Here is a 16,253-nt window from a genome sequence, read left to right as displayed (position 1 = left end):
GGCAGCAACACTCAGACACACAGCCAGTGGCAAAAGCTTCTTCTTGATATAGGACCATCTTGACAAGGTTCCACTCATTCTCTGTGGAGTTCATAAATCCACCCCACTTTATCTCTCAAAATATTTCTTCCTAGTTTAGCTGTGAGGAATCATCCTGAGCCAATAATGCAGAGAGACAAAGAGGGAGAGAATATATTGGGTTGGCCAGAAGGTTTTGTTTGGGTTTTTCCCCACTTGGAGAAATCCAAATCAACTTCTTGACCAACCCAATAGAAAAAGCCAGTTAAGAGAAATGGAAAATGAAATGGAGTATAGGGAAGAAGAGAGAAGATGGGATGGAGAGTGAAGAGCTAAGAGAATAAGGAGAGAAAGGGGGCTACAAGCCCCCAAGGGTAGGGCTTGCCTTTTACTTGTCTTTGCATCTCTGGTGCTTGGCACAGGCCAACAGGAGGAGAAGAGAATGGTTCTAGAACTGGTTCCTAAATCTCAGGGAAGCCCAAAGCTGGATGTTCTTGTTATAAAGAATCTGGGGGAAATGGCCACCCCCATGGGAGAGGTTGGCATTTTCTGTCTTTTTCTTTCCCCACAAACCTTGGAGGGGCCCAGCAGAAGCGAAGTCAGTCAGAGGGCAGAGGGCAGTGGGTAGTAGATGGCAGCTTGCCCCCACCCCGCCGCCTTCCCACTCCCAAGAATGGCTTTCCTGCAACAGCAGCCCCCACTCTGAGCTGTCCCCCTGCCTCTCCCCAACTGCTGAGCCAAGGATTTTGAAACCCAAGGAGGATGACGTTTCCAAAAATGTCAAGACAGGCTTTGCCCTCCAGGGGCTCAAGTGAGTCCACGGCCGGCCTTTGTTTCTTCACAGCTTCTCAAAATAAGAGGAATGCTGTCAGAGTAGCCATTATTCACAGCCCGGAAGAAGGAGGAGGGAAAGCAATCTGTGCTTTAACCAGATGGAAGAAAATACTTCGAAGGATTTTGCAGAGCCAGTGATTCCCCCAGGCAGCTAGGAGCTCCCTAATGGAACACAGGCTGGCTTCTGTGTACTCTGCTCTCCTATACCCCATCCATCCGCCAGAGATGGGGAGAGGACCAGGCAGGAGAGAGAGGCCTAGGAGCTGCCCCTTAGCCAGCTGGGTGACTGGGTGAGTGACCTAGCTTCTCTGGGCTGCAGTTTTCATGTCTTCAACATGGGGCCGCTTCTCTCTTTCACAGGGCTGTGGCGAAGATTAACCAAATTAATGTCAGGGGAAGTGCCTAGCGCAATTTCTGACACAACCCTCCCCTGAAACATTCATTCTTGGGTGCATTCATTTACTTATTTGTTCATATAAAGTGCTTTGAAAGTAGATGAACACATGACCCAGTTTTGTCAACTCTTTCTTACTGGGGCACGCCATCCCCAATTCTGTTATTTCAAAGCCTGATAATATAATCTAGGGATTCCCAAGGCTGGCAGAACAGAATTGCCTGTGAAAGGTTAAAAAAGAATACAGATTCCTCACCCCAACCCAAGACTTAACAAAAGTCAGACTCTCTAGAGGTAGGAATCCCCAGGTGAGCCTAATGCCCAAACAGGTTCTGAACCACTGAATCCTTTTTTAAGAGTCTGTGAGTTCTCATGGATTCTGAGGTTAGCTCCTTTCCAGGCTTATGCGGAGAGTGACCCTCACTGCCTGAATCCAGTAGCGGGAATACAGAGACCAGAAAGCAGGTGGGGGTTACCTGATGTGGGGGGGATGATGCAATGCTCTCAAACATGTGGGCATCTCTCTGTCTACACTTCATGCCATTTTAGATAGAGTTCTCTGGGCAAGTGAAGGGAGACAAGAGCAGATTTGGAATGTCGGGGAGGTGTGGGTGGGTGGTGAGAAAGATGAGGGATGATTGATGAGAGCCTGGGTTGAGGATGACTTCACCACAAGCTCTGTGTAGACGGGAACTTGTCTGTCCCTCTGGATCCCTCCCAGGCCCAGCCTTTGCCACAAAAAGCACGTTAGATAACGCACCTAAGTGCTTTCATCATCAGGACCCAGCTGTCAGTTCTCTCTGAAGGAAGCCCCTGCCCCTTCTTCACCTGAGTGACTTCTCTCTACCTGCAAGCCTCCACCCAAGAGTTGCCCACTCCAGGAAGCCTTCCCAGATGGCCGAGCAGAGGCCCCTGCACTGTACCTCACCCACCTGCCCCCACACACACAGGGCTGTCCTCCACCCCGAGGTCATCAGGTTTGGTCTCTCAGCCCCACCAGACAAAGGGCATGAACTCTGCCTCAATCCGCAGTGTCTGACACACATCCAGTTCTCAACTATTTCTTTGGACTGAACTTGTCCAAGCCTCTCCTTTTACAGATGAGAAAACTGAGGCCCTGAGGGAGCAGATGGATCACCCTGGGTCACTTAGCCCGTCTGGGAATAGATCAGAGCTCTCCCTAGACAGGTCAACAGGCCCATGATCAAAAAATAGTATCTGTCATTTCACCTCCAGGCCCTCTTCTCTTTTCTACCTCAGCTGAGTCCACATGACTAGTGGAAAGAGCTATGGACACAATCAGAATATTGTGTCCCAGTTGTGTCTCAGCCTCTACTCTGAGGATCTGGACATTCTCTGGGCCTTGCTTCCTTCTCCAGTCCGATGGGACCACCTCTCCTTGTCCAGCTGCCTCCCCTAGCCGCGGGCAGGATGAAATGAGCTGTTCAGTATATACACTGGTCACATAGAAAGTATCACCATCCTAATTATGAACCAGAGGATGCATGCCACCCCCTAATTCCAAGACCTCTTTCCTTGCTACCGCCAAGTACTACCGAGGAGCCATCAGACCAATACATACCAAGAAATTTAATCTGTACATTCCACTGAGAAACATCTGCCCACGCTATCACTATGTTTATGCTTCATTTTCAGAGGAAAGAGTTGTGATAAACCTGGGTGGTGAGGGAGATGGGAAAGACTCAGCATGCCTTGGAAAACCAAGCAAGGGTTTATCAGACATTTTGAAAAGAGAAAGGGGGATTTTTACACTGTGCATGCAGCCTTTCTTGCAGGGGATGGGGGGCAACATCAGACCACAGCCACTTTCCTGGGGAGCTGGGCCAAGGGCATCCCAACACTTGTGGTCCATCTGCAGATGGTACCCAAAAGAGCTCAACACAGCTCTGCTTCCAGCTACATCCCAAGAAGCAGAATAAAGATTCAGCTTGTCTTTGCAAAATGAGCAGCTGCCTGCATCTGTCTGTCTGTTATTCACTCAACAAACAGTTACTGAGACTTGACTGTGTTCAAAGTACTTTGAGCAGCACCAAGAGGGGACATTTAAAGTTGCCTCTGCTAACTAGGGGCAAATTATCTAAAGGAGAGAAAAAACAGACAAGAAGGGTACAAAGCATCATGAGAATTGAGATCTTTTAGCTGAGAGATCAAGGAGGGCTTCCTGGAGGAAGAGGCACTAAAGAGTGGCTAAAAGGGAGTCAATGATTTGTGATGAGGGGACTGCACGCACAGAGGCAGGAATGAGAATGCCAAGTGTGGTGATAAAAGGACCAACAGCCCTGTGAGACTTGTCATCAGGACATGAGGAGGCAAGGAGCATCCAGCTGGATGGCACAAGCTGGCCACTCTCTTCCTCACAGTCAGTGGATCGGGCCCTCGTTTTCCCTTCAAATGGGTTGAATGTGTGCTTTGCAGTCACCTTCTCCCCTCCCCTTTGGTCTTCTGTTCAAAGTTCTTCTGCACATTAGGAAAAAATGTTGTTTGGCTGTAAGCTGAGGAGGACCCAGAAATTCCCAGGAACAAAGCAGAGAGTCAAGCTTGCGAGATCAACAGTTGTGAGGATGCCTGTCAGCGGGCTCTGTGCCCAAGATGACAGGGTGGCTCCAGGACCAGCCTGCACAATGACAGGCAAGCGCTCTGTACCCACTCCTGGCATTGCTGTACATCACCACTGGGCACTGAGGGCTTTTTATTCATCAGTATTGATAAAGACCTTGTGTGATGGGAAGAGGTTTTTTTATTTTTATTTATTTATTTTTGACTGCACTGGGTCTTCATTGCTGTGCGTGGGCTTTCTCTAGTTGCAGTGAGCTGAGGCTCCTCTTCGTTGCGGTGCATGGGTTTCTCATTGGGGTGGCTTTTCTTGCAGAGCATGGGCTCTAGGGCTCACAGGCTCAGTAATTGCTGCACACAAGCTCTAAAGCACAGGCTCAGTACTTGTAGCACACAGGCTTAGTTGCCACAAGGAATGTGGAATCTTCCCTGACCAAGCATCCAACCCGTGTCCCCTGCATTGGCAGGCAGATTCTTAGCCACTGGATCACCAGGGAAGTCCCAGGAAAAAATGTTTAAGCACCTTAACAGTTTTTAATAGGAAAAGGGATGAAACAATTTAAATAGTCATCAATAGGAGAATGGTTAAAAAGAAAAAAAACACCAGGCAACCCTCTGGTGGTTCCAATGGTAAAGACTCTGCCTGCGACACAGGAGACCCAGGTTTGGATCCTGGGTCGGGAAGATCTCCTGGAGAAGGGGATGGCAACTCACTCCAGTATTTTTTCCTGGAGAATTCCATGGACAGAGGAGCCTAGTGGGCTACAGTCCTTGAAGTCACAAAGAGTCAGACATGACTGAACAATTAACACTACTACTATTACACTACTAACCAGTATAAAGGATGAGACAGAGTTATTCTATCCATCTGTACCAGGGCCGCCCCTAACAGTGCGGGTCCTGGGTTGAGAAAACAAATGAGGGCTCTGGCCCATGGCCCATCATCTTTTCGTCCCACCTGTAGTTCCCTCTTGGTGTTAAAGGGATCTCACATGTGTGGACACCCCACGCTATATATATATCCAAGCTCTGTCCACACCCCTAGCAAGCAGTGGTGTGGTCCACCATCAGAAAGGCAGATCCAGGGAAGAAACCTGTCCTGAGCTATTGGTGCTGGCAATTCTGGTGTCCCAGTGACCCAGAGTAGGGGGTGGGCTCTGGGTTCCTCTTCCCTTGACCCCTAGGACTTCTGACCCCATAGAAAGGAGCACAGCCAGAGAAGGGTCAGTGCAGGACCCAGGCAGGGGTGACCAGGTCTAAGTGTGGCATTGATATATACTGACATGAAAAGTATAAAATAATTAAGTGCAAGCAGCACACTGCAGAACCATGTGTGTAGAGTGGTTTCATTTTTTTAATTTCCTACATAAATGCCTAGAAGTTTTTCTGTATCCCTGCTGCTAATAGTAGTTTTATCTATAGAGGGCTGGGTTGAGAAGGGAAGTGAAAGGTCTTGCACATTATACTTTTCACAGTTCTGTGCTGTGAATGTTATATAAGCATGTATTATTTCTATAATCTAAATTCAATAGTTTTTGCATCGTACTTTTCTGCATCAATATTCCTATGTGTTTCCTTATGACCAAAAGAAACAAAATTTTAAAAAAAAATCCAATCCTGGATCATTCCTGGATGGTCAAAGAGGTTGTTGTGGTCGTGATCCCCATAATGTAGTAAAAATTCCTCAGACATATATGTTTCTTCACATGTCCAGAGGGCCTCCTCTCTGCTTCTTCAGCAGGTCTTTCATACAAGGAGGTCCCATCCTGCCTGCACATCAGGGAGCTTCTAAAATTAGATTTCCAGGTCCCAGGCCCCAACTGACTGAATTAGAGTCTTCTGGACATTGTGCCCAGGAATCTGCATTTGTAACTCCCCAGGTGATTCTGGTGACCAGCAAGGCCTGGGTACCCCCACCCTTGAAACCCTGGGTGATCAGTAGTCCAGGCAGTGGTCCAGTTCCATTCGGCAGATGAGGCCCAAGGCAGTTACCAGCCTTGTCTCAGGCCAGGATGTGCAGTTTGTGGTTCCTCTTCTAGAGCTGGTTCTCCTCTCCCAGCTGAGTTAACAGGCGTTGGAAGACGAAAGGAGGCCTGCTGTCAGTGGTCCCAGTTGCAGGCTATCAGATTACAATGGTCCCACTAAACCGGGCAATTAGCTAATTTGTTCAACAACTATATTTGGAGGACCTAATCTGTGTCAGTCACTGTCTGGAAGCTGGCGTGTTTAGAGCTACCAACCTGACCGACAAGGTCCTAGCTCCCTAGCAGTTCAAATCCTACTAAGAGATAAAGATGATTAAAAGGTATATGGAGAAGACAGCATCTGAGAGTGCAAAGTGCTATGAGAAAGAATAGGCAAGGTGGGGAGGTGGGGAGTGACAGGTAATCAGGAAAAGCATCTTTGGGAAAGTGACATTGGAGCTGAATCCTAAATTATGACCCATCTGTGCACAGCATTCAGAGCAGCCTTGGTAAAAGTGGAGACAGACTGCTGAGCAGCAGTGAGAAAATATAGTGCCTTGGAAGACCTGGTGAAGAGGTTGGATTTTACTAGAATGGATGTGGGGCTTTGAGCCAACAAGGGTTGTGGTTGTCATGCCTCTGTTTCCCCTACAACGTGCTTCTCAACCATGAAGTACCACATCCCCTGGAGGGCTTGTTAACTCACAGATGCTGGAACCTACCTACAGTTTCTATTCTCTTCCTTGTTGGTCTCAGATGCATCCCAAGATGATGCATTTCTAATAAGCTCCTGGGGAGGCAGACGCTGCTGGGCTGGGAACCATCTTGAGAACCACTGCTGTGTTGTAATGGCCTGTTGGCCTGCCCGTCTCCTCTACTAGGCTGGAGGCCTCCTGAAGGCAGAGACCGCATCGTGTTCAGTGTCCTGCCCTGAGTGCTTGGTGCATTCATAGGAGTTCAATAAGTGCATAAGATTCGGTGAATGAATGAGGGTGTGGGTCATCAGCCACATGAAATAACATCGGTAAAGGCCTTAGAACGTACATGTACTATGTAACTGTATTAGTCAGGGCTCCTCAGAGAAACAGAATAGATAGGTAGAGAAAGGGAGAAAGAGATTATAAGGAGTTGGCTCATAAGGTTATGGAGGCTGGCAGTTCCCCAGATCTACAGTGTGAGTCAGCAGATTGAAGACCCAGGAGAGCTGATAGTGTAGTTCCAGTCTGAAAGCCAACAGGCTAGAGACCTAGGAAGAGCCAACATTTGAGTCCAAGGCAAGAAAAAGTCAATGTCTCAGCTCAGAGTCAGTCAGTCAGGATGGATTCTCTCTTATTCAGGGGAGGGTCGGCCTTTTTGTTCTATTTGGGCCTTTGACTGATTGGACAAGGCCCACCCATATTGGGGAGGACAATCTGCTTTACTCAGTCTACAGATTTAAATAGTAATCTCACCAAAAACACCCTCACAGACACAACCAGAATACTGTTTGACCAAATATCTGGGCACCGCCTTGGCCCAGTCAGGTTGACACATGAACTGGACCATCACAGTGTACATGGTTGTTTAAAATACACCCAGGGTATCCTCATGTCTGAGGAGGGGTTTATGGAGGAAGGGAGAGTAAGAAATGTGCTGGCAGACAGAGGGGTTCTCATTCTCCTGGCTTCCAGGAGTCCAGACCTACCAGGCATCTGGGCCACAGTGAACCACAAGCCCCTCCAACTGGTCCAGGGAGCCCTGGAGGTGCCACTCCCCTCTGCAGGTCCTGGGGGTGGGGAGAGCTCTCCCTTCACACCCACCCCCAGCCAGGCCAGGGTTTGCTGTGCTTAGCACTTCCCTGGCCCCATCTTGAACACATTAGCCCCCATACTCAGCTGGCTGGAGGAGGTTACATTTTCCATAGAGAGAGAGGGAGAGAAACAGCCTTGCTAGAGGAATAGTCTCTCTTTGTTCCCTTAAGCTCTCTGCTTCTCAAGTGGGAGCCCCTCCCTGATGCCTCCATCTGATTTCAGTGAAGGAAATGAAGCCAGAGAGAAATGGAACGGAGGACCTGGAGTGGGTTTGAGTGGAGGAGGGGTGCTGGAGAGAGGACAAGGTGAGGAAGGGAAGAGTCTCCTGGGGGGCAGGCCCAGCTGGCTTGGGTGGGGGAGGACAGCCCTCTCCACATGCTAGGTGCTGCCCCGCGCCCAGAGCTGGGCTTTCTGAACTTCCCCATCCTTCACGATGGTGGACAGAGCACCAGACTTGCAGTCCCAGCTCTGAAACTGACCAGTGTCTCCCCACAGGCCTGTCACATCCACCTTCTGAGCCTCAGATACAGACTGTCCTTTCAGCCCAAAAACTGTTCTGGTGATCAAAATCAAATACGATTCAATTGCATCAATTATCCTTCAATTAAAAATAAATTAAAAAATTTTTAAATGATTTATTAAAGTAAATGGTTGATAATAATTGGACTTCCTGGGATGTGAGGTCCAGGTCTCGCAGTGAGGGGCAAAGAAGCTGACCGAGGAGGGGATAAAGCCCACATCTTGCCTCTACAAGCCAGTCCAGCTGGTCTCTGACTCAGGACCTCCTCCGGGAGCAAGCCCATCCTTTGAAGATGTCCTCTTTACTTCCCCAACAGCTGGTGGCCTTTTTGTTCCCATGGCTTCTGCTGGTCCCATCTACTGGGTAGCTAAACTGCTCACAACTACCTCCCCAGACACAGCCAGTAAAGGCCAAACTAAGCCTAGAGTCTCAGCCTCTTCCACCCTCCAAGGCTTGGAGAGGGGGGCACTGCCCTGGGAGTCAGGATACCCTGCACCCATCCTGTTCTGCCACCATCTTCTCTGAGTTGTCAGGCACAATACTTCTGATGCCTCACTGGGACATGACAAACCTAGCCCAAGAAACCTCCACATTTCCTCCCAACTCTGATGGTCTACAAGGCCAGTTACCAGCTAACCAGAAACATCTGGGGTACAGGGCTTCCTGTCCAAGGGGCTGTTGTAAGTGGGATGCACACAGAACAAAAGGATTTCTGTTTCTACAAGGCTGAAACTGAGGGCAGTTTATGCATTCAGTTAAACAACCAGAGAGAAATAATACACATGGTGTCGGCAAGTCTGCCCACCACTCACACATTAAGTATATGCCCCAGACAGAGCATGAGCTGGGAGATATGAATCTGCTCCTCTCTCATTGATCCCGGATGCTGTGTTCCTCTTTTAGCATAGTAATATATGGAATTTCTAAGGGTAATTTTAACTATGTGCTTTTGGGTTTGGGGTTTTTTTTTTTTCCCTTACACACTCTACTTGGGATATTTTCAGTTATAAATACCTAAAAACTTAATTTTGACTTATGTAGTAAAAAGTAGTTATTGCTTATATATCTGAAAAATCCAGCAGCAGCATACTTCAGGTACAGTTTGATCCAGGGGTTCACAGTATCATTGGAATTTCAGCTCTTTCTCTTGATGCTTCTCTCAGTCCTTCCTCTCTCAGTTCATCAGCTCATGCCCCTCATCAGTAAGGTGGCTGCTAGCAGTTCCAATTCTGCATCTGTACACTGTGTCATCTGGAGAATAGGGACTACTTTGGTCCCTAAGGCCCAAGAGGAGGTACTGAGACTGGGTTGACTTACATCACTGACCTGCCCTGATTCAACCACTTCAGTCCAAGAATAACACTGGCCTGGCCTGCAGTATCTGCTCAGTCCCTACAACTAGAAATGGAACCAGCTTTCTTGGATCCACAAACAGAAATGAGGACTGTTGAGAAAATGGAAATGGAAAACTAGGGAAGCAAGCAATATTGACTTTAAATGGGACCTGGGTCATGTCATCGAACAGAAAACATTCAATTTCTCAGCAGCCTTTTTCCCAGGCACTGAATCTGGAGGCTCCTCTTAGGCCTGTTGTTGTTTAGTCTGACAGTTTTACAACTCCATGGACTGTGGCCCCCCTAGACTCCTCTGTCTATGGGATTTCCCAGGCAAGAATACTGGGGTGGGTTGCCATTTCCTTCTCCAGGGGATCTTCTGAACCCAAAGATCAAACCCGCATCTCCTGTATCAGCAGGCAAATTGTTTATCAATGAGCCACCAGGGAAGTCCCCTCTTAGGCCTGAGGCAAAACCAAAAACTCTTGAAGTTGCTGCTGCTGTAGACTGTCAGACAGAAGGTCAGATCAGTCCCTGGGGACCTTTTACCCTGGGCTTCAAGACCACCCTAGCAGGTTGGTCTACCAGGGCAGATGAGGGCATCTTTGCCCTCAAGGAATTGTGATGCTAAAACACTGGCCACAGCCAGCAGCAGGGATTTCTTGCTGGCTTATGTGGGAAAGCCTGGGCTAACCTGTGAGGGTCTCCTGGAGCAGATGGGACTTTGTGCTGGGTCTTAAAGGGATGGACTCCAGGGTGGGGTCTGCACCCCACAGGGGATGCACAGGACAGCATACTGGAGTCTAGAAATAAAATTACTATTTTTATTTAGTTCTATTTGGGTTTATCGGATTACTGATGTTCAGTACACAGATTGACAGTTGGGCACTGGTGTATTCGACATGTAAATTTACATGCCCTGGGGGTACCTGTTACCTTTTTTCCCCCATCAGTTCAGTCAGTTCAGTTACTCAGTCATGTCCGACTCTTTGCGACCCCATGGACTGCAGCACACCAGGCCTCCCTGTCCATCACCAACTCCCAGAGTTTACTCAAACTCATGTCCATTTAAAAGGTTCAGAGATTAAATTGCCTTGAAGGATGCAACCAGGGCTGAGGTCTCCATCAGGCTTTGTTGGCGAGGGTGTGAGGTAGGGATCTGGGGCCCCTTCTCCTAGACCATGTCTTGCTGGGATCCCAGGGGCCTGGCATGCAGCAAGGCCACATCCTGCCTTCCTCAGGTGGCCATCTCCATAATAAGCCCCTCCCTTTGCAAAGCCCTGCTTAGAAAACAACACCAGGGACTTTCCTGGTGGCCCTGTGGTTAAGAATCTGCCTGCCAATGTAGGGGACACAGGTTCGATCCCTAGTCTAAGAACTAAGATCCTACATGCCATGGGGCAACTAAGACCAGGCACCACAATGACGGAACCTGCACGTTGTAACTACTGAAGCCCCCACACTCATGCTCTGCAACAACAGAAGTTACCACGATGAGAAGCGGCGGTGGGGGCGGGGGCGGCGGGTAGGACATAGCAACTAGAGAAAAGCTCACGTGCAGCAACAAAGAGCCAGTGTAAGGCACCTCAAGGAAGGCCGGTGCAACCAGAAAAGAATAATAAATAAAAAGATAGCGACCACCAGGGAGGGGTCCTCCAGGTCTGTGACTGAAGCCTGCCTCCAACCCTCCCATCTGAGCAGCCCGGCTCCCTGCCTCCACGGGAGGAAGGCTGGGAGCCCGCAGCCTGTGAGTCACGCTATGTGGCCCATGGAAAGGGCCTGATGCTTGCCACGACCTTTGGGGTTTGCCATCTGGTGCCCATGCCAGAGGGTATAGGGTGTCCAGCCCCTGGGAAGCGCAACAGGCCTTGAGGCTACAGATGGCTATATAAGGCTGAGGCTGCCGGAGTGGCAGGGGTGCCAGACCCCAGGAGCAATTTGGCTGGTCTTGGGGGTGACGCAAACATTTCCCCTGTGCTTCGGCAGTCATCCCGCCAGTGAGACTGAATCATATTCTCAAAACCTCAAGCCTGACGGGCACACGTAATGCCGAGACTCAAGAATGGCAAAGAGGGCTGACCCAGCCCCTCCCCCACTTCATGACAAAGAAATATTTGGGGCAACACAGAGAAAACTGCCCCGAAACTAGTCCCAGCTCTGCCATTAACAGACCATGGGACCAGCGTCAGCTCACCTCTCTGGGCCTCAGTTTCTGCACCTGTACTATGGGGACAGTAAGCCCTGTCCTGCTGCCTCATGCAGTGCTAAGGACCCCAGAGGAATCATGTTTGGGAGAATGGGGCTGGGAGGTAGGGAGTGGAACTTGTTCTTTGAAAAGGACACAGTCCATCTTCAGGCAAATTTGGGGTCACAACGACTTGGTGTATTTACCAAGATAGTTGCATGTTGGCCATTTCCAGGACAGATGACTTCTAGGAAGGCTCCAGTCTTCGTGTGGAGGTTACTAGTTATACCCGCTCCTGTTCATTGATGCCGTGTGGCATCTGTGAGTCCCCACAGTGATCCTGGGAGGTAAGCAGTGCTGGAATTGTTAACACATTTCACAGCCAAGAAAACCAAGGTCAGGGAACTTCTCCAGGCCACACAGCAACCCCTAGAATCTCAGCCCAAAGATCTTGCCCTGTAGTGGGGGCCCACCAAGCTGTCCATGGGCTTCAGCATTCCACTCTGTAAAATGGGGAGAGTTGTGAGGAGTCTGCCTTCTCAGGCAGGACAGGGATCGCTTTTCTAGAAGATGGCCAGGTTTTGTTTTTTCTAATCTAGAACCTGCTCTGCTTGATTGTGTTCCTCGAAGGCATGCTTTCCAGAAAAGCATGTTCCCAGTGGGAACATCCCTCTGGGACACTTGGTCACAGACCAGGTTGACCTTGAAAATGGGAGCAGCCAGAAAAGCAAGCTTGGAGCCCAAACTTTCAAACTTTGTTTACTGACCTCTCTCTCTCTTTGGCTGGAAAAAAATACAGCAGCCTTGACCACACAGTCACGTGCAGAATTAAGTGGCCAAATATCACATTGTCTAGACAAGTAGATTTTATGAGTCCAATTAACTCCTGCCAATCAAAAATAGTCATGCTTAATAAGTGGATATATTTAGAATCTGTCTTTATCTGGTCCCCAGGGGAAAACCTCAGCTCTTATTTCATAGACTTTTAATTTCAAACAGAGCTCTGTTAACTCCTACTTCAGACCTTAGTTCTCTCCTGATGGCTCAGAGCGATGGGTGGGAGGCAGGCAGGGGGATAACTGACTATAAGAAGCCACGTAAGTCCGACAATCTTAAGCCAGAAAATGAGCAGTTGCTTCTTCTTTGGCTCACGTTGCCAGGGGTGGGAAGCTGCTGGGAGAGCAGGGCTCCAGAAAGGTCTCTTCACTTCCAATGTGTCACATGTCCCTGTGCCCCTCAGGGTCTGGAAGACACCAGGGATGTGTGAGCCATGGCACCTCCTGCCAGGACAACACAGCTGTGCCTAGGAGCTTTTGGGTCACTGTCGGCACCAGGACCTGAGCCAAGCAGGCAGGTGGTGGCTGAGAGAGGGACTGGCACCCAAAGCCTAAAGGGGTCCAACATGCCAGAGGCAGGTGGTGCTGAAGAAAAAAAGTGCCCGCTTTAAGGATTTTACTTCCTGTCTGCACTAGGGCTCTGGCTGCCTGCTGGTGGGCCCCTCTGGGCCACCTCCAAAGATGCTGTCTGCTTGTGGGCTGGGGATGAGGGATAGAGGGGACTTTGGGGGCACTCTAAGGGGAGGACCGGGGCCATCCAGACTGCAGTGGGATTCTCCCTGGACTCAAGGGATGATGGCACTGCTGGGGCTTGGCCAGGTTAGGAGAAAGTAGTTGCTCTTTCTCTAGAAATACGTGTGCATGTAAGCAACATGCATTAATTTTCAGTGGGTGCATCACAAGTCAGAACAAAGTAGATGACTTCCCAAAACAGAAGTTTACTCTCTCACAGTTCTGGAGGCCAGACCTCCAGAATCAGGGTGTCGGCAGGCTCTGCTCCATCTAAAGGATCTAGGAGAAATCGTCCTTACTTATTCCAGCTTCTGGTGGCCCCAGGCATTCTTTGGCTGGTGACAGCTTCACTCCTAGCACTGTCTCCATTTCACATGGCTTCCTCTTCTCCCAGGGTCTCTCCTCTGTGTGTCTCCTGTAAGGACACATCACTGAATTGAGGGCCCACCTGGGTAATTCAAGATGACCTCCTCTTGAGATCTTTAACTACAATTGCAAAAACCCTTTTCCCGAATAAGGTCACAAAGACAGAGGCTCAAGGGCCAGTTGGGCGGCCACCCCTAGCCACTCTTTAGCCCGGCTGGCTGCCTTTCCCCCCTAAGCTCCAAGCAAAGACTTGGTACCTCAGGGGACAGCCATGAACACTGTACAATGTGCCTCAGCCCCTGGGTCCCCGGCTGAAAGACTGTCGCATGAGATGAAGAATGAGGCCCCCCAGAGGTAATGGGAGATGGCCAAGACCCCAAATCATCCTTCATCTGTCTGAATGATCCTTATTACCACCCTCCTACCATCTGGCAAGCTCATATTTATCCATTAAGATCCAGCTCAAGCACACCTCCTCCAGGATGTCTGCCCTGCCCTCTCCTTGCAGGGACAGCTTCCATCCAATTTGCTGCTGAACCCATGTGGTCTTCATCTCTGTGTCTGCTGGCCAGGCCTGGATAGGCCACAGCATCCCTCTCCCAGGGAGACGAAGGTCTGAGTCTGATGAAAATCTGCAGGGACTACCCCTCCAGGATTCCCTCCACCCTCCCTATCCCAACCTCCCCTCGACACAGCCCTGCAGATTCCATCCTTTGCCAGGAAGCAGAACCTCCCCTAGCATCTTCACTTGTCTTCTTTTCCTTCCCAGGTTGGTCGTTGGCGCCCCACTGGAAACCAACGGCCACCAGAAGACGGGAGACGTGTACAAGTGTCCAGTGACCCAAGGGAATTGCACCAAGCTCAACCTGGGTAATGTAGGCTGTCCACAAGGAGGCCAACCACTGTCCAGAGCAAGGCAGGCACTGAAGCACGTCCCTGCCTCCAGTCACACTGGTTTCTCGCAGCTGCCCTAGGAGCTGACCCAGCTGGTATTGCTGCCCCCATTTTACAGATGAGGAAGCTGAGGCCAGAGAGAGAAAGCAACTTTCTCATAGCCCTACAGCTTATCAGGAGCCGACCAGGATTCACACCCAGGTCTTCAGTGTCCCAGGCCATGGCTCTTTCTGCTCAATCATGGCCCCTCAACTCAGGAGAGCAGGAACATCTCCTATCTTTTTTTTTTTTTTTTTCTGACTTTGAAATAACAGTAATGACCAACATTCATATGTCTTCCAAAAAGTTTGTTTGAATTTTTCTGTAACATCTTACGGAAAACCCCAAGCAAAATTTTTGGCCAACCCAATATGTGTTCACCTAATGCCAGGCACTGGTTTAAGCACTTTTGGGTATTTTTGACTCATTAAATCCCGACAACAACCATATGAAATTTAATCATCAACGACAGCCGGTGGAAGAGAGGGGACCTGCCTGGGATCAGCTAATAAGCAGCAAGTCCAGGACTATGACCCAGGCAGTCTGCAGCCACCCTTTAACCTTTAACTGTGCAGCACTGGTTTTCTGAAATGATGACTCTGTTCCTCCCTGCAGAGCCCTGGGGCCCAAAGCAGAGGCTGTGCATAGCCTCAAGGGCTCCCAATCTATGCATCCATACCCCTGTGTGTGCACGCAGTCCACTAAGGCACACACACCACTTCTGTAAAGCACTTCTGCTTTGTCCTAAAGATCTGACAGTGGCCAGGCCTTGGGCTGAGGTCCCACATGGGATAAGCCATGATTCTAGGACTGACCTTCCCTGGGGCAGGGCTCTTGGCCTCCCACTCTTCCAGGAGGGGAGCCTCCATCCTAGACGACTGGGGTGGGGCCCTCTCCGGAGGCTGTGGGGGGGGCCCGGCCTGGCGGGAGAGATGGCAGAGCTTCAAGAGATAAGCAGATGGATGAAAAGGCTACATCAAAGAGAAAGCCCCAGAACCCAGATCCCTCAGGCAGCCAGCTGTCCCAGCACACAGCGCTCAATGTCATGCTGGCCACATCTATGTCAGTACTGTGGGTGGGAAGTTCAGACCCCAGCACAGCCGTGGCCCAGACTTCATGAGGAATCGGTCCAGGGCAGGCAGGATTCAGGCCGGCAGCTCATGGGTCCCGGTCATCACCACCCTGAGAGCCCAGGCTCCCTAAGAGGCCAAGCTGGAGTCTCCTTCTAGCTGTACAGTTTCCTCACTGTGTCCAGGGGGAGCCCACATGCTCTTTCTGAGCCAACGTTCACTCATATGTGACCCTAGGATCCACTTCTGGTCTAATACGTCCCCCAGCCTCTCGTGAGCACCCAGTGCATGCCAACCACGATGCTAGTTAACGGGGCTACAGCAGGAACAAGGAGCCACAGTCTCTGCTGGGAAGGCATGGTAAGCGAGGAGACAAACTAGAAAGTAGGACCATCCCAGGTGGGGAGAAATACTGAGTGATGAACCAGGGGTTGTGATAAGAGAGGCTGGCTGGGGAGGAGGTAGGAAGTGGGTCCTCCTTGACAAGAGTACTGGGGTGGGGTGGTCAGAGAAGCCTTCCCCGAGAAGGTAACTTTTGAGCAGATGTCCGATGATGAGTCAGTCCACCAGGACCAGAGCATTCCAGGCAGAGGAGAAGCAAGTGCAAAGGTCCTGTGGTACAAATGAATTTGCTCTGTTGGAGGATGGAAAGGAGGACTGTGTGGCTGAGGCAGAGAGAGCAAGGCAGGTGCTGGGAGGCATG

General features: G+C 50.0%; 1 protein-coding gene across 3 annotated transcripts in view; it reads left to right on the top strand.

Moving 5' to 3' along the window:
- The window catches only part of ITGA11 (integrin subunit alpha 11), a 134,500-nt gene that overhangs the window by 53,478 nt on the left and 64,769 nt on the right, over positions 1–16,253 (top strand). For all 3 annotated transcript variants that reach the window (XM_081511891.1, XM_081511889.1, XM_081511890.1), the window contains exon 3: positions 14,317–14,417. In XM_081511891.1, the coding sequence (XP_081368017.1) occupies positions 14,317–14,417 (101 nt within the window). The remainder of the gene's footprint in view (positions 1–14,316; positions 14,418–16,253) is intronic.

Source organism: Giraffa tippelskirchi, chromosome 7 (genome assembly GCF_054371585.1).
Source record: "Giraffa tippelskirchi isolate mGirTip1 chromosome 7, T2T-mGirTip1v1.2.pri, whole genome shotgun sequence".
NCBI lineage: Eukaryota > Metazoa > Chordata > Mammalia > Artiodactyla > Giraffidae > Giraffa > Giraffa tippelskirchi.
This window is presented reverse-complemented; position numbering and strand designations above follow the sequence as displayed.